This window comes from Dendropsophus ebraccatus, chromosome 11 (genome assembly GCF_027789765.1).
Source record: "Dendropsophus ebraccatus isolate aDenEbr1 chromosome 11, aDenEbr1.pat, whole genome shotgun sequence".
Classification (NCBI taxonomy): domain Eukaryota; kingdom Metazoa; phylum Chordata; class Amphibia; order Anura; family Hylidae; genus Dendropsophus; species Dendropsophus ebraccatus.
Genome location: NC_091464.1, coordinates 14,159,275 through 14,178,470, shown reverse-complemented (window position 1 = coordinate 14,178,470; position 19,196 = coordinate 14,159,275). Strand labels below are relative to the sequence as shown.

Genomic DNA, 19,196 nt, shown 5'->3' with positions numbered 1-19,196 from the left:
CTGATAAATCTCCCCTTCATAACCCTATTACCAGGGGCAGATTAACTTTACCATAGGCCCCGGGCTGTTCACCAAGCCTGCCCCCCCCCCCCCCCCATGCCACTGTAACTATGGCAACACTAGCATGGTGTTCATAGTACAGGATAGATAATGTCATGATGCCCTGAATTGTGCAAAATTGCTGTAGAAAAGCCACGATTTCTTGCAAATCACAGCAGAACTGTAGCCAGGAGACATTTCACCACTAAAATTATCAGTCTTTTTGGGTGGCCATGGGCCCACGGGCTACCGCCCGAAACTAACCTATTATCTGCTACTGACTATTACACATACTGTCCACCTACTTTTGGACCACCTAGTGTGTATGTGTGTGTGTGTGTGTGTATATATATATATATATATATATATATATGTATATATTATATAATAATGTAATATATATATATATATATATATATAATTTATTATACAGGGTTCAGTTATGGCGTCTTTTATTCTCCTGGAAAAAGTAGTGCATAGGGTTGCCGTATTGCCTGGCATTTTGGATGGAATCCGTGACAGACTGAGAATAGAATCTCCAGTTTAGGGCTGTGTTCACACACCGGCAAAATGACTGCTGATTGTTTCAAAATAACGACCATTATATGCTATGAAAGTAACAGCTGTCAAACATGGTGGGAACATGGCCCAAATGTGATCTTGGCCTTTTGGTCTGCTAGGCACCTCTAGCCATGTGGCAGTCGTGTGAGGTGTGCTGCTCTATGGCCTCATAAGCCACATGTATACTCATTAAGAGGCCGATACACGGCCATTTGGCAGAGTTTGTTATGGTTTCTCTGTATAGGGGATTTATTCCTTTTTTAGGGGCTGTTTTTCCCCCAAGACTGTACAGATCTGAAACAGCAAGACAAACACCCTGGCTGTAGTGTCCGAATGAGTTGTTACTCTGGCCGTACACAATACAGTTTTACAGTGTTTGGCCAGCTGTTCAGCACTTACTGGAACCTTTCCATGTGATGAATATCTGTACCCACAGAACACACACAGGGAGATTGGAAAATGAGACATCTTTCTTATCTTGGTGTGAAGCAGCTCATCTTTGTAGTCAGATTTACTTTTTTTTTTTTTTTTTTTTTTAACTCATGTCTGTTTTTCTAAGATTTAGTCTGTCTTCACACTGCGTTTTTGCAGTCCGTTTGACGGATTTGCCTTTAAATGGTCACTTTTTTAATGTACACGTTTTTGTGGATGCTAAACAAAGGAAAAAACGCATCTATTTTGATGTCAATGGAAAAATGGATCCAAACAGATACACACAAATCCTTCAGTTTTTTTCCCCATAAAACATATACGTTAAACAGAATGCAAAAACGCAGCGTGAACCCAGCCTTACCGTTTTAGCATTTTATTTTTACATCAGAAAAATGATCTCCCCTGTATTTTTTTTTTTTTTTTTTTTAAAGGGGTTATCCAGGGCTACAAAAACATGGCCACTTTCCCCCCTCTCTTGTCTCCAGTTTGGGTGGGGTTTTGAAACTCAGTTCCATTGAAGTAAATGGAGCTTAATTGCAAACTGAACTGGAGACAACAGTAAGGGGAAAAGTGGCCATGTTTTTGTAGCACTAGATAACCCCTTTAAGGCTGCATTCACACGTTCAGTGTTTTTCTTAGTCTGTGGATGTAGTCCGCTAGCTACATCCGTAATCTGTGCAAAACCATCCGTGTTTACATCCGTTTTGCATCAGTGTCCATTTTTTCATGGACTGGTTAATTTTGGCGTTCTAGTTTAAATCATTGATTTCTATGGGGAAATCTGTGCTGTGCTTCTGCTCTGAGTTGTCCTATTTTTTTTCCATGGAACGGATTGGGGATATGTGAAACCGCTGAATATCTAAATAGACCCATACAAAGCAATGGGCTATAAGTTTGTCCATGCGCAGGGAACCCTGTGCACGGAAAACATCCCGGAACGCGGAACACGGGGCGATCCAGAGGAGCAAACGAGCGCCGACCTGTCAGGTCAGAGCTCACTTGCTCCTCGTTACCTGCTATAACGCGTCGGCATTGATTGGGAAAGAGCCGAGGGGGAGGGGGGTGGTCACTGGGAGCTGCAGGGGGGCAGCTCATAGGAGATAGCAGCGGTCTGCTGCCACCGCTCCTATTACACGGGGCAGATCGCTTCTATCCTGGTCGTTCATCGTACCTGTCGGCTGATCGTTGTCTTCTATTACACGATATGATTATCAACTGTAGTGGCCGATATAGTCCAAATACGGACGTTATAGGGTCTTTAGTCAGGCACCAATTTTTTGGGGATATTTGGTAGGAGAATAAAAGGGAAAGTCAGATTGCTGCAGCTGAGTTGAGTACGTTTTTAGGTGCAGGCACAGACTGTGTTGGTGCCGTACAGAATTAGAAGTCGAGGTGCTGAGAGATGAAAGAGGTTTGGAACTTCACAAGTAGCTGGATTGAAACCAAAGCCTCACGCGTGGATGACCCTCAAAGGAGCAATCTCATCTGCCGTGTAGATACAAAGCGCCCTGGTTTCTGCAGGTCACAGTGCGGGGAGCGTCTATGAAGGGTTCTTAGTGCAGTTTTGCAGCTGTAATACAAATGTGTTCTGCTTGTTTTGCTCAGGCTAAATTTAAAATAATCCTGCCTGGAATTTATTACTATTGTTGCATAACCTCCGAAAGTATACACAAGCAGCTCAGGAGAACAAAGCCGAATCAATATCTCCCCTCGCAGTGAACGGTTACAAAGATGACATTATTTACTCCTGTGTTTACAGCGCTCTGTAGTGATTGGCAGCAACACTCGGGTTCTATTGGCTCCAAACTGTATGGAGATTTGGGTCTGATACTTTGTACTTGTTCATCATCATCATCGCTATTCATTTCATGTGAACTTGGTAAACTGTGTCTTACAATATAGCCGTTTATTATTATTACCTTTTATAGCATTTACAGTCGGGTTTTTACACTTCTAGGAAATACGCCTGCAGAGCACTATACATAACAACCACAAATGCCATTGACTTGGAGTGACTAACAGCGGTAATAGGTTGTTTAGAGCCCAAAAAGAACCATGTCAGCCATAGTGTTATGTTATATGGTTTCATTCTTCTGCTCCGTTTGGGGTTTTTTTTTGCCATAAGTCACCCTACTTCTTTCTTGTCTCATTCAATTGTATATGAGAGCAAATATTAATGCCGCATCATTTACCTTTTTTTTTTTTTTTTTTTAATTTATGCAGTTGATAAAAATTATTCTGTGGACTTTAAGAAAGTTAGAAAAATCTGAGCTGCTGATATGTCCTTATAGCGCATGGGGCACAGAGGATGAAGGTACGTTTCTTTCCTTCATCCTTTGCACCGTTTCTGTGATATTACCAGTTTAGTTAATATGCCAATTAGGGGGTTTGGCGCACTGTGGGCGGGACTACTTCCCCCAGTGCACCACTAATTTGTCCCAGCTGACCCCTCCCTTCAGCAGAGGCAGTCCCGCCCCCTGTGCACCAAACCCCCTAATAAGAATATTGATTAAACTGCTAATATAATAGAAACCGAGCTGAGGGGGAAGGAAAGAAACTTAGCTTCATCCTCAACTTCCCATGCACTATAGGGAGATGCTTCTAACCTGCTGATCATTTCTCTTTAAGTACTAATAACTACTTTTGTGAATTTTCCTGTAATCTTTTGTACATCTTTCTTTCTGTATATACCAAAAAAATTAACTGTAGGGTGTGTTCACACATACAGGATTTGCAGCAGATTTGAAGTTGCTGATTCAAATCAAATCTGCTGCAGATCCTGTACGTGTGGAGGCAGCAAAATACGGCCGTAGTTTTGAATGAAAATAAAACTTTCTAAACTGTGTAAAAACAAAACAAAACGTGTGAACCTGCAAAAAGCAGGTGGAAAAAATTAGTTCTTTTATTTGGAAGGTCGTAAACAATTGCTGTATGGTGTGTGCACTGCCGGCCGGTTTACATTACAAAAACTAAAAGCAAAATACATTGTGAAGGGCTTATCATCTAGAGAAATGTGCCATATATCCATATATATATATATAAATATATATATATTCATATATGAATTGGAAAGCCATTGCACAAACTTCTTGTCTATATCAGGGTTGGGGGGCGGGGGCTGTTCTGAAACTAATCAAACGTCTAGGCTGCACGAACGATCACTGTATCATTCTAGTGACCATTTAAATCTATTGCTATTGGGCGCACGTCCCATGTTTACACAGGCCAATAGTGGTAGATTTTTTAAGTCTGCCGAAAGATGCAAACAGCTGTGGATAGAGCGTTTTCCCCATCCTCTGCGGATCTCGGACACTTTTACATGCGCCGATTATTTGCCGAAGAAGCGTTTCTAGCAACACCGACACTCCTAGCCGAATATCAGTCTGTTCTTGGGGGGTTTCGGTGTCTTTTAATTTTGAACAAATCCTTGATAAAAATCTTTGGTTGGAAAAATAAGCTTTTAGAATAGGGGCATTTCTGCTGATAGGATCGCTGCTGAGCCCACTTCCTGCAAATAGATGGGACCATTGATGATAAGAATACATTCTCCCCCTCCCTGTCTGAGGGCGCTGCTCAAATATTTAGCAATGTGGTGGGAGATAGGAACCTGTGACGTTAGTGAATGGTGGGCCGCCGACTGAAGAGGAACAACTAAAGAAGAATATGTGAATCAAACTAATATAATACCAGTAATCCAGTAAGGGGTGCGGGTCATTGTAGGTAAGGAGCGCCCATTGTGCCTAACAAGATGCAGTGTTGTTTTTTATTACATAGTTGTTTATCAGTTTATTATTGGTTGATTATTTTTTGCTAACATAAGCTAGTAATGTACCTGATTGTTATTATTTATATATATATTTTTTACAATAACTCACTTCATGTGCACATGTTAAGTGTATTTTTATTTTTGACTTATAATTATATTTCAACATGTTTTACTTATAAAGTATAGTAAACATAGTAACAGTTGATAAGGTTGAAAAAAAGACAAGAGTCCATCAAGTCCAACCTAAAGAAAACCTACTGCGTTGATCCAGAGGAAGGCAAAAAAAAAACACGACCATACTGTACTATAATAATAATAATAATAATATATTTGTATAGCGCCAACAGAGTCCGCAGCGCTTTTTTTATGCATAAAGTACAGAGGTACATAATACACAGTTAATTAGAATAAGTAAAAATAACAAAAATACTAAGTATAAACAAGATCTGCTTGTTGGAGCTTACAGACTAAAACTTGGGTTGTCACCAGGCATAAGTGCTTTATACTATACATTATATATTCCTGTGAAAGAGAGATATCACAGGGATCCACATTTTCCTTGTGTCAATAAAGGCGTGCATGCGTTAAACAGTAACAGCATATACATTATTAGCGTGTATATTCTGTAGTAATTTATGTGCCTTCTACTTTATTTAAAACCTTTTTCCCCCCTATTACTGTGTGTGTGTATGTATGTGTGTGTGTATATATAATATATATATATATATATATATATATATATATATATATATATATATATATATATTATTGTGAACTCTCGTAAGTGAGTACTCCATTGGATTTTTTCGCTGTTCTCCCTGAGTTCAGTGATTGTTGTGTTTTGTTAGTCTATTTATCATTGCCCCCGGTAGCCAGAATCCTACTCCACACTGACGAGGGGCAAATACCCCAAAACAGCTCTCTGTGGATGGATGCCTAGCCTTGGTAACCCTTGTCTTATGATGTTATACTCGCCACAGAGTTAGACTTTGGCTTACAGGGGCCACCCTGGTGTTTCCCTATTTAGTTCCCAAAGCTCGCAACAGAGTGAGGACCTGAGGGACTACGTGTCAGGGTGGTTTGGTGCTCTCCCCACTAGGAGGCACCCCTTGGCAACAGGCTTCTTTTCTCTGGAGAGAGGGATATCTGGCTATTCCCGTGTTTTGAGACTCTTAACTGAGGCTTCACAGACCAGTGAGTACTCAATTGGATTTTTTCGCTGTGTGTGTGTATATGTATGTATGTATATATATATATATATATATATATACATATATATGTTGTGTATATGTGTTTATGTGTGTGTGTATATTAAAAAAAAAAAAATATATATATATATATATCTATATATACACACACACACACACACACACACACACACACACACACACACACACATATATATATTATAGTACATGTGAATAAATAAAAAAATTAAAAATAGTTCCCGATGGGTTTAATCAGGAGTTATTTCATGATGCTTGTTGCATAAGTATTTTTATGTGAATATCTTACTTTTTTCAGTGTTCCTTCATGTGGTATTTTTTTTATTAGTTTCTTCTAAGGATATGTTTACAGGATATGATATCTTTTTATTAGTGTCTTCTAAGGATATGTTCACACAATCTGTTTCCCCCCCCCCCCCCCCCATATTTTGATAATTACAGGCAGAAAAAATTGTGCTCTATATTTTTGTTGGAAATGACGCTGTATTTTTGCCTAAAACCTATGGCTGTCTAAAAATACCTTGTGTGTCCAGGCATGATGGGAGTTGTAGTTTTGCAACAGCTGGTATATTAGATTCATGCAGTCCTGCGTGAATCGCAAAGCTACAACAGCTAAAAGATACTATGATTCCCTTTATGCAAGACATGCTTGTTGTATCTGACACACTGATATCTAGTAGTAATTGGCTTCATAAATACTTTGTGTTTTTATATAACTAAAAAAGCTGGGTCTTATTATCCTCAAAAAAGATACTTTGATACATGATACTTAAAGGGGTTTTGTACTATAAATAAACCTTTAAACATGGCATAATATAATGGAGTACTACTTTTAATCCAGTAGACACTACTTTTTGCCTATCATGCAGCTATATGGGTCTCCAAAAGAGAAAAGTAATAACCCCCCTCGGCTCTCCCCCCCCCCCCCCCCCCCCCCCCCCCAATTAGCTATAAATGACATTGTTGTAATATTAGGGAGGAAAATGGTCGCCGAGGATTATCCTCTTATGGAAATAGCTGTCTCATTTTTCTTATTTAAATTTTTATTTATATTTTTTATTTTATTTTAAGTTTATTTTTTTGTGCTGTGTTCTATCCTGAGTACTTCCATCCTCTGAAAGCATCAGCAGCACAAATCTGAGCCCTGTGCCGCCGGTTTGTTATGGTCGCAGTAGTTGTGTAGAGCTTTTCATCATCTGGATGTCAACATATTAGAAATGTGGAGAATTTTTCATAAAACAACTAGTGAGCCTTATGCGGAAAACCGAAACAAAACAGAAATGTAAAACTCCGTTAACTACATTTTCCTGATAAGCAGAGCCATAAAGCCATGATCTAGTGGTAATTGTGTTTTTTTTCTTAGTCATTCCATGTCACATGTCTGTGTTTTTTGTTTTTTTTAAGTCTGGAATTCTCGCAGTCTTCACTCTATCAATAAGTTGATGTTTACTGTTCTGTAGAGCTTCCTCTTCGGTAGTTAAAAAAAATAAAAATAAAAAATAAAAAAAATAATTTATTTATATATATATATATATATATATATATATATATATATATATATATATATATATATTATACACACACACAATTGAGAGAACTTTCTAACTGAATCTGTCAGCTGCAAGTTACATTCCAAACTGCTGACACTGTTAGCAATCTATTACAGCAAGGAGAGACGTGGTACACTTCATATGTCCGTCTGTAAGAAAAAGGCTTTTATTCTTTTGTGCCAAGTGTCAAAGTGGCTCTTGAAAGCTGGAATGCCTATTCGCTCCCCCTCCCATCCCTATCACTACTTCATTGACAGACCGCTGAAAACTGTGCAGCATCAAGGATGAAGGGAGGGTGGGTGGTATTGCAGAATTCAGCCTTCTCTAGTTTGGTACTGTCTCTGTCACTCCTGGTAGCATTAAGGCTGTTCCTTCAGGTGGCACAGATAGTCCGGCTCCTCCAGGATAGCACATCCATAGTCTCAAGACCATAGAACATTTACTAGGCCAAGGACTGTTAAATGAGGATTGCTGGCCAGGGACCTAGGGTACCCTCCTGCCTCCAACATGGAGTTCTTGTGGCTGCTGGGTCGTGGTTGCTGCCACTTTTGGGTCTCGGTGAGACCCAGTTTTCTTACTTATACTGTAATACAGTGCGACATGGCAATCTGTGGCTGCATGGCCCTGGCCATAAGCAAAATCACTGTATAGGCCCAGACTAAATGTAACAGATCACCTCCTCCTGCTCTCATCAAGCTGCATACATAGAATAATAAGATAGTAATAAAGATTATTTGGGAAGTTGCTTAGCTATGATTATTCTTATGGAAACAAAAGAAGCGTTGACTTTGGTAATTTAACTTGCCTTTTTTTTTTCTTTTGTCATACAGTGTTATTTTGAATGGATTCTTCAGCAGAGCCGGAAACATTGAAATGCTATTCTGGAAACCTACAAGAGCAAAGGTAACTATAAAAACATATTTTCTCAAATACATGTTTTGCCGTTCATAAATAAGATGGTTGTTACCATCCCCTAGTAGTACAGCGGCCCTGAGGCTATAATATGCTACCTCATCCTCATCTTCAAAGTGTCACTTGTATTTTTTTATTTAAATTTTTTGCAGAAATCAATAGTCCAGGCGATTTTAAGAAACTTTGTAACTGGGTTTATTAGGCAAATATGTCATTATCTGCATTAAAAAAGACTTTCCCCAGGTCTCCCCCCAATGAACCAAAAAAAACAAAGACTAGACATCAATCAAGAATGCACTCCACTAGAAATTATGAAAAATTACAAAAATATTTTATTTTATTACGAATCCCATAGAACACTGCAAGACATGGTTAAAAACAATTAAAAGTTCCAATCCGGAACCCAAAAATTCATGGTCAACCCAAACAATAAACAATGGGCATATGACCTACAGGGGGTTGCATACATATAATATTGTTACCATGACCCAAAAGAAAGAAGTATATGTAAATGATATAAATGATCTCCCCCCCCCCCCTCTCTCATTCACTGCTCATTATCAGGAAATCTCGACTTTTTTACATCAGTCAAGCCCTGTGTAATCTATGAAGGGGGGAGGAGGGATATTAGTCGCCAGCATAGAGCAGAGAACAAAGGATTACACAGCGGGACCTGTGTGAAAGCCATATTTAAAGGTCAGAGAGGTCAGTGCTGACTTCAGAGGAGATAGCCCGGTGATGTAGCTGTAAATTAACTCTTTGTTATCTTTTTTTGGAGCCTCATCTCCCTCAACCCCTCCCCCCTCTATAAGACAGGTATGTCCAAAGTCCGGTCCGCGGGCCATTTGCGGCCCGCGTTCCGAACTTTTACGACCCCCAGGTATCCAGCAGCAGCAGATACCTTGCGGCTTTGCCGCTACCGCTCTCGTTGCCACGCCACTCTAGTGCACGGAAAAGGAAAGCCGAAATCTCACGATGTCCGAGATTTCAGCTTTCCTTTTTCGTGCACTAGAGTACTGAGTACTGACATCTCGGACATCGCGAGATTTCGGCTTTCCGAGATTTCAGTACTGAGTACTGACGGTGATCCGGCCAGCTGGAGATCTCGCACGTCGTGAGTTCTAGGGCTGGAGATTCTTAAAACTCCTCAGAGGTCAAGGAGGCTGATGACCTCAGCTTAGTTATATATAACTTATATAAATAATATATATTAAAAGTTCCAACGCCACCCTACTCTTCCAGAAGGGTTAGACCAGCAGGGTCCTCGAACAAAAAATTTCTGCAGCCATACATAGGTAGTGGTAGTCTCTGAAGAGGAGTTGGCTACTGTAGGCAAGGAAAAGCAGGGCTATACACTCACCATACATAAAGGGAGCATATAGGAATCTGTGGTAGCAAGCTGTCATACCCTTCATTAACCCCTGACTGCCTTTCACTGTGCTATAATTCCATTATCTGATGTGCGACTATTTCACAGCTTGCTATTATCTGCCTGTGTTATAAAGCATGTAGCATGTAGAATGGTCGGCCCTTGCACATGTTCACTTCATCAAATTTGGCACTCTTCAAAAAAAGTTTGGACATGCCTTCTATAAGAGAACCATGAAGACAGGGGGGAAAGCTTCAAACTGCTTTTTCATGATAAAAATGCATTTTTTGGCCAATAACCCCAATTACAAAATTTCTTAAAATCACCTTGCCCTAAACTGTTATAAATCACCTCTCGATGCTCCTGGTCTTCTCCTGTCCTCTTCTTCCTCCCTGGCACTCCCAGGCCGCTCAGCCAATCACTTCCCGGGAATGTCGGCTCCGTGACGGCTCCAAAGCTGCAGCGCCGGGGATGAAAAAGAGAACAGGAGAAGATCAGGAGCGTGGAGAGGAGATGTATAACAGTTTATTCAATTGTTAGATGTCGTCCACGCATCACAATTATATGTAGCTATGTGCGGTTGTCAGCTAATGATTTCAGGTCTGGACCTAAAGACCCAATCAGCAGATTGTTGCCTCTATTGCACAGAGCGATAATCTGCCGAATCGGGCTGATTCAGCCGATTATCGCTCCATCTCATAGAGCCCTAAGGGTATGTTAAGACATACTCGTTTAGTTGCAGAAAATTTTCTTGGGAAATCCGCATAAGTTTGCAAAGAAATTGGAAGCAGCAAATATGAACCAAGTAGTGCAGGGTGGGTGCACGTGTCGATTCCCCTGGATTTTTTAAAATCTCATCCATGTTGCTCCTGCTATATTCCGCTGTGGATCCTGTCTGCAAATCGGCTTGCTGCTGTTGACTGTTCCTAATGCTGCGTTTACACGGATCGATTATTGTGCGAATTCGCATGATAACGTTTGAATTCGAACGATAATCGTACGTGTAAACGCAGCGAACGATCAAACGATGAGCGAGAAATCGTTCATTTTGATCTTTCAACAACCTCTCAAATCGTCGTCGATCGTTCGCAAAAAATTCGCAGATAGTTCCGTGTGAACAGTCGTTCGCCGATTTAACCAAGGTGTGAGATAGGCTTAAGCGATCGCAAAACGATTGCAAAACGAATTTTCCGTACGATATAGCGTACCATCTAAATGCTGATCGTGATGAAAAAGAAACGTTACTCCGACATCGTTAATCGTACAATCGGGTGAATTATCGTTTCGTGTAAACGTAGCATTTGACTTTTGACTTCAAAATGCTGTGCTGCAGGGAATTGGCTGTGGTTATCTTTGGCTACAGCCTTTAGGGTCCATTTACTTGTACCGTACTGCAGTGGGTTTCATGCTGTGAGTTTCTCGCAGTGAAATCTGCTGCGATACTGGTTACTATTAAAGTCTATGGCACACCATGGTCCCAGCAGATTTTCATTCCACTGCAAGAATAGAGTCCATAGCAGTGTAAGAGTTATTATATAGTGCTGCTGTAATGTTAAAAAAAAAAAAGCCATGCTTCCCTGCTCACTGACAGCTCGCTCAGCCAATACCATAGGCACCAGAGGTAAGCGCGACTTCTTTTTATTTTTAACATTACAGCAGCACTATATAGTCACTCTTACAAAATCAGCTGTTAGAATGGAGGGCCATGGACTTTAATGCTAGTCAGAATTGCAGCAGATTTCACTGCAAAACTTCCCCTGTGAAAGCCACTGTGAATGAAGCCTTAAAGGGATTGCCCCAGAAAGACCACCATTGGCTTTTTGCCCCCTTAGAGCAAGAGGAATCATACAGTAAAGTTTCCGGCTTAGAACACTGTTAGGGAAAGTCACCAATGTGTATGTCCGACATATACTTACCTTATTACAGGGGCCACTTAGTTGCATTCATCATACATAGGGGATTGAGCTCAAGTAACATGGAGGCCCAAGCTATTGCCTCTAGCGGACCCCACTACATGAAGAACCAATTATGTCCAAAATGAGACGCCTTTGGCCTCTGTGATGTATATGGAAAGTCTATAGATCTGTGGGACCTGTCTTGGCATGTGCCTGAAACTGAATTGGCTGTAAACTGCATTAAAGAGGTATTCCTGGAAAGAAGAACTTTTACCCTATCCACATAATAGGGTAATAATAGGAGATTGCGGGGGTCTGACCTCTGTACTAGGCGGTATCGGGCCCTGGCTTCTCTGTAATGAACAGAGCACAGTTACGGCCCGCGGCTTTAGTCTGTACTCGCGGCTCTATTCATTACACAGAGGTCGGGGGCCCGATAGCGAGATCGGTGCGGGGTACAGAGGTCAGTCTCCCGTGATCTCCTACTTTTCCCCTATCCTGTGTTTTTTTTCCTGGAATACCTCTTTATCGCAATGTAAAAAACAATCTTTTAGCCCCATAAATCATATATATTTTTTAAATATTTTAAATGTATTTTAAATATATATTACTAATTTATTATTATTATTATTATTATTATTATTATTATTATTATTATATATATATTTTTTTATTTTATTTTATTTTTATTTTACATTTAGCACCACTTATCCAGTTGTGGGCCATTTACATACAGCATGGCTAATCTTATAAACTGCTTACCGATAGCATCATTACCCAGTTACTTCTACATCCTCCATGTAAGATATTTAGCACTAGATATTAGTGTATTAGATTTTGAGCTTCTGTTAGTGCATTAGCCAGGTGTGCGGAGATTTACCTGCAGAATATGTGATAAAGAAGTAAAAGTAAATGTTAGCACATAGGGAGCGAGAAAGCAGGCGGCTACGAGATCTTACAAGCCCCAGTTGTATGTGAGTGCTGATCTGTACATGGGTGTTGATAGTGTCCCTTGTGTTTTCCCTTCCCTGGTGATCAGCGGGCGAGTGTGAGGAATGTGGGAGAGGCTGAGTGCATGGAGCGAGGGTGGGGGAAGTCATTGTACTCTAACAATGCCATCCTTAGCCGAGGCAGAGTCCCCACAGCAACCTGCAGGGCAGGAACAGGCCCGATTGCTAGGGGGAGGGAGTGGAAAATGGAGAGAACCAAGAAGGGTAAGAGAGAGAGAGAGAGAGAGAAGAATAAGCGGCTGAAGCTATGGCGCTATCTGAGATTGTACCGACTGGAGGGATTGAAGTAACATTTGCTAAAAGCTCCACTTAGAATGACCTATTCTTGCATTCTCTTGCTGTCATTACTGCTGACATATAGGTGTGTGAGTCATGCATTGTAGGTCTAGTGTATGTGCTTAAATGATACATGTCCATGTGGGAGCGGACAGGTTCCTGGCAGCGGAACATTAGCACAATGCCCCATTGTGTTCTTGTCATACTTCCTTTGTTAGTTTGTCCGCTCATTGTTTCTGCTTCCTCTGCCCCCCGCTGAGTGGCCTCCCCTCGCGTTGCCTCCACCGGGAAGCTATTGCACTCCCTCCAGTATTGTGCCAGCAGAGCTGTAGCGGAGGTGAGGGTGTGACAGGGAGGCCAAACCAGCTTCTTATACTATATACTTTACTATCCATTATCAGTCATTTATTGTCACCCATCTTCCTAGTAAGGCAATAAGATTTCATTACGTCTTCCATGTACGCCATCTCTCTGCCTTTTATATATACCGTATACATTGCGGATCTTTTCTTTCCTCTCTTATAGCTAGCCGCACGTTCCTCTCTTTCGCCCCCTTTTTTTTTTTTTCAACAGGACAATAAGAACGACGGCCAGTGTGCACAATGACGGACGACAATGGCTCTGAACTTTGAGCCGTGAATTGACTTCCTCCCTTGGCACAGTGCATCAGTTCAGGACTCGCTCATTGTGTACGCTGCTCCGTAATGTTCCTGTGAGAAACTTTATTTTACTACCATTTGTCTTCTATTAGAAGGGGAAGAAAATATTAGGACAATACTTGCAAACCTGTATACCAAAGAATACTGTTCTAATGCTATGATTATTATAGAAGAATGAAAGCAAGGAACATGGAGAGATATTCCTATGTACAGCCTTCTGAATATAGGCTAAGTAGCTGGATTCGAGTACAACCTCTATAGGGAGTGTTACCCTTAAAGGGATTCTCTACCTTTCATGAGTCAGCTTTCTGGCAGATAAGAAGACAGAATTTCCATACCCTAAGCTGTGTGACATGTTATAACATATGTAATGAATGGAACAATGGACAATGGAACAATAGAACACCAGTTGAGATGAGTGAGCTGGACCAAGGTTTGGCTTAGTTTGAACACGAACCATCGGCATTTGAATCCTGCTGTCTTCCTGGTCCTACCTGAAAAACAGGGATACAGCCTATGACCTGTCTCCACCTTTCCTATGGAGCAGGCAGACAGCAGGATTCAAATGCTGATGGTTTGAGTTGGTTTCAGAAAATTTATATAGATTTGTAATTTACTTCCATTTAAAAAAAATCTCCAGTGTTCCAGTACTTATCAGCTGCTGTATGTCCTCCAGTGAGTGGTGTATTCTTTCCAGTCTGACACAGCGCTCTCTGCTGCCACCTCTGTCTAGAGTTGAAAAGATTTTCTATAGGGATTTGCTACTGCCTTGCAGAGAGCACTGTCATACGGCACTTCCTGCAGGACATACAGCAGCTGATAAGTACTGGAAGACTGGAGATTTTGAAATAGAAGTCAATTATAAATCTAAAAAATATATCGTTATATACATTATATTGTTCAGTATTTGGATTTGTGGGGGGGGGGGGGGGGGTTTCTGTTCCTTTGGAGGAGACTGATGTTCACACAATTCTGGACTGTAGTGTTTGTTTTGTTTTTGTCTCAAGGCCGTTCCTGTAAGTTATGACTACTCTATAACTGCACTGTATTACTATGGTCCTATTCACCCTGCGTTGTCAGAATATACACAAGTGAGACACTCTCTGAGCCTTTTTTGATTCTTCGATTGCAGTTTTGCTTTGAAGATGTCAGTGACTCCAGCAGAAACCTGTCCTAAGATGGAGGAAGATTCTAAGGAAGACGTCTTGCAACATGTGAATAATTTAGCTACATTACAGCAGAACTCCTTACTTCAGGTGAGTCAGGGATTTGGATTCTAAGGGGGCATTCACACATACGCAAAAAACTGTTCTGTGGACCGGACCTATGAGCTTCTGGCATCGTAATTCAATATGATGCCGGGAGCTCTAAAACTGTTTAAAAGATGCTGTACTGACACGGATAATCCGAGCAGGGGAAGAAGCACTCTCCTTAGTCACCGTATAGATACGTGACGGTCTGAACACCAAGATCCTGACAAATCAAAATTTTTGACATGTGTCTGTGACATCACAATTTTTTTTTTTAGCTGACAGGGGACACATTTCTTCAATAGACAACAGCGCCACCTAGTGGGAGCATTGGAGTAAATTAAATATTTAAAAGAAAGCATGAACATTTTTTGAATGCTGTGAGATTAGCAGCTATTTCCCAAATGCAAGTTAGTTCAGTAGCATGTGGACTCTCCGTATGGGTGTCGTGCTGGGGGAGAGAGTCCTCAGAATGTATGCAAAAAAAGGACAGAACTCGACAAGGTTATAGAATGAAGAAGGGTTTATTTCACATTACAGGATTAACTTCGGACATAGAAAAATCAGTAAAGTCGGCTCAGCCCATGACTGTATGAAGCTCCACAGTCCACATTGCACTATCCCCTTGTGAATGCTGGTCCATTGTATCATGATGGCAAATGGCACCTTGAAAAGCAAAGAACTGTGTAGGTCCTATTCACTGCATATAATAATTCCTATGCTCATATACCAAAGATAAAAATCCAAAACCCCACGAATAAACAGGTACAAAACAATGTGTTTCAGGCCCCTCCCACTGACGGTCATAAGGGCTGGTGGGAGGGGCCTGAATTACGTTGATTTTTGTATTTGTTTGCTTTTGTGTTTTTTGTATTTTGTTCGTTTGAATGATTTTATCCAGATTTTATCAGAGCATAGTGCTCTGCAGAAAGCTATTGCCAGTATACATCCTGTACTTCTGAAGACGTGGACTAAGCCCTTCAGCTTTGTACAATGTTGGTGAGCGCTGGGAGTGTTCTTTGCACAATTCCAAAAAGCAAACACTAGTGCAGGTGAAATGTTTCATTTAATTTTTTTTAACTTCCCCAGGATGCCTCGTATGCCCCTGATGCTCGAAATATTGCGCCCAAGTCTAATGGACGCCTTGAAAGTTCCGAACTGAGCAGAACTATGAATGAAGGTAGGGCTTTAAATCCGCAGGCTTTTTTTTTTGTTTTTTTCTTTTCTTTTAGATTCGGTAACTATTACATTACCTGAAGTAAAAAGTGTTTAAAATAATTGACGTTATTTGAGGAACTTCGGAATCCTTGAAACCAGTTCCTGCTTTCTCGTATTGTCGTCATGTCATTATACCGTTTACACACTGGATGGGATTATTATTTATTTTACATGTATGGGGGAGATTGTAATTTATCAACTTCGCAGTCATAGGTTGGGATAACCACACATACTCCGGTGAAATTTGTTTTTATTTCAAAAGGTTTGTAATTTACTTCTATGTAAAAAAAAAAAAAAAAACTCCAGTCTTCCATTACTTATCAGCTGCTGTATGTCCTGCAGGAAGTGGTGTATTCTTTCCAGCCTGACACAGTGCTCTCTGCTACCACCTTTGTCCATGTTAGGAACTGTCCAGAGCAGGAGAGGTTTTCTATGGGGATTTGCTACTGCTCTGGACAGTTCCTGACATGGACAGAGGTGGCAACAGAGAACACTGAGCCATGTTGCAGGGCATACAGCAGCTGATAAGTACTGGAAGACTGGATTAAAAAAAAAAAATAGAAGTAAGTTACTAATGTGTATAACTTTCTGACGCTGTACCCCTTCAATTTTGCTTCTCTAGGATATATATATATATATCATACATACATACACAATAGGTAAATACTGAATGTGCAATATATATGAATGTGCAATATATATGACTACAGAATTCTGTAGCTTCCTATTGTAGGGTAATAATGCTGAAAGACGGCTCATTTTAATGAACAAGCATTGATATACTGTTAGGTGCATGAACTATGCTCTGTGTTGTGTTCTGCGGCTGTTGGTGGACTATACTGTATATTCTTATTTCTATATACCATTCTCTCTGCAGCAATGCCGGCCTTAGAGAAACTGCTAAATAGTGACTGGAAAGACAAACTATTGGGGAATGGAATGCTTGACGGGAAAGATGTGAAAGGTATTGTTTGTATGTTGTTTGTATGGTTTTATGTGCTAGGCAGCGTTTTACATAGACCTCTTTCTGCTGAAACTAACTACTATGACACTAAGATCCTATGTATAATTTCACTATGGATGCTTTACGGTAACCCCACAAATATACTGCAGTGTGTACAGACACATGTTCACATGGGCAAAAAAAAAAAAGCCTTAAAGGGGTTATCCAGTGCTACAAAAACCATGGCCACTTACTGTTGTCTCCAGTTTGGGTGGGGTTTTGAAACTCAATTCCATTGAAGTAAATGGAGCTTAATTGCAAACCGCACCTGAACTGGAGACAACAGTAGGGGGAAAAGTGGCCATGTTTTTGTAGCGCTGGATAACCCCTTTAAAAATGCTCCCTCCCCCCCAACAAAAAAAAAAAAAAAACAAGTGTCCAAAAACTCCAATTAACTTCAATGGAGAATGCACTAAAATGGGGCTGAAGGTGCTAAAATATGTTACTTTCATAGCAGTTCTACATGGAAGCTCTCATTGAAATCAATGGGAGCTTAAAGAGAAGCATCCAAAAGCCTGTAGTGTAAATAGGCTGTTTTATGAGACTCTAGACTGCATTTCCAGCATCATGTATCAGTATGATGCTGGGAGCGGGGATAGTCTTTGAGGCACTGTAATAACACGGCCGTGCAGATGTTCTTACATACTTTCCCTGCTCCCGGCATCATAGTGATACATGAAGCCGGGCAGGGATGGAGTCCACTACATCGCTTACCCCTCCATAGGTTCTGTGTTTCACACAACGTGGGACTAAGCCCTGAGTCTATCATATTCTGTTTGTTGAATGATCCGCCTTGTGTTGTTAGGCACTCAGGAGAGCCTGGCAGAGAAGGAGCTGCAGCTGTTGTTGATGATCCGTCAGCTGGCAGGACTGAGGGACCAGTTACTTAGCGCACACTCCGAGCACCGCAACATGGCAGCTATGTTGTTGGAGAAACAGCAGCAGCAGATGGAGCTTGCAAGACAACAGCAGGAACAGGTAGATAGAGTCTGGCAGTGTGCGCTCTCTCGGTGGCTGGGATTGTTCTTCATCATCATCATCATCATCATCTATCACCTTTCTGACTTTCCTTGCACAGATCGCTAAACAGCAGCAGCAGCTCATCCAGCAGCAGCACAAGATTAATATGTTACAGCAGCAGATCCAGGTAATGATGCGTCTGTAGCTCACAGCCTGATAGAAACCTCTATTCTCATTGGAAGATCTTTACAGTTTTTTTTTTTTTTTGCAGCAAGTGAACATGCCGTATGTCATGATTCCAGCATTCCCCCCTGCTCAGGCCGTTCCTTCAGATCCACAGATTTCACCTCTCCTACAGCCAATTCCCTGCAAGCCTGGTGAGTACAGAATAGTAAATTGCTTGAACTACAAAGCACAGTAACAAATTTAGGCTTTAGGAGGTTGTGTGTGTTTTTTTTTTTTACATATACTATATGCTCAGAAAATAGAGAACAGTCGCCTACCGCACCATCTGTATTACCAAGCTGTGGTCACTGCTGTGCGCCACTTACAGGTTTGGGGGGGTGACGTTACCGGCCCACTCAGCCAATCAGTTTATATGCATATATTTAAAAAAAAACTAAATAAAAAAAAAAACTCCCCTTTAACTACAAGGGATAAAGGAGTATGGGTACACCCAATTGTACACCTGATCTGAAAAACTTAGTGTCACTGTTTCACAAAACTTGAGACATGTTCAAAGTTTTGACCGGTCCGGGACTGAGTTTTCACACCTGTACTGATCGGGAGATCACGCCAAGCGCGGCCCTATCCCAGCTCTGGGTCACATGATCAGACGGACTTATCAGTCTGCCTCCATAGAGCTCTATTAAGTCTGACTGACCACATGACACAGAGCCTGGAGAGGGCCGCGCTTAGCGTGGTCTTCTCCCTGCTCGATCTCCCGATCAGTACAGGTGTGAGCCCCGGACCGGTCGAAACTTTTAACACGTCTCTGTGAGATATCAAAAGTTTTGTGAAACTACAGGTACAAGGTTGATATTGTAGAAAATGTAATTTTATAAAAATTA

The 19,196-nt window shown here is 41.0% G+C and overlaps 1 protein-coding gene across 5 annotated transcripts in view; it reads left to right on the top strand.

Moving 5' to 3' along the window:
* Window positions 1–19,196, top strand: part of SOX13 (SRY-box transcription factor 13) — a 46,741-nt gene that overhangs the window by 16,311 nt on the left and 11,234 nt on the right. For 4 of the 5 annotated variants that reach the window (XM_069944528.1, XM_069944527.1, XM_069944525.1 and 1 more), the window contains exons 2-8: window positions 8,405–8,477; window positions 14,828–14,951; window positions 16,035–16,125; window positions 17,041–17,127; window positions 17,972–18,144; window positions 18,245–18,313; window positions 18,398–18,503. In XM_069944528.1, the coding sequence (XP_069800629.1) occupies window positions 8,416–8,477; window positions 14,828–14,951; window positions 16,035–16,125; window positions 17,041–17,127; window positions 17,972–18,144; window positions 18,245–18,313; window positions 18,398–18,503 (712 nt within the window). In that variant the 5' untranslated portion in view covers window positions 8,405–8,415. Of the gene's footprint in view, window positions 1–3,287; window positions 3,347–8,404; window positions 8,478–14,827; window positions 14,952–16,034; window positions 16,126–17,040; window positions 17,128–17,971; window positions 18,145–18,244; window positions 18,314–18,397; window positions 18,504–19,196 lie in introns of those variants that run through there. The other variant, XM_069944526.1, reaches the window with a different exon arrangement.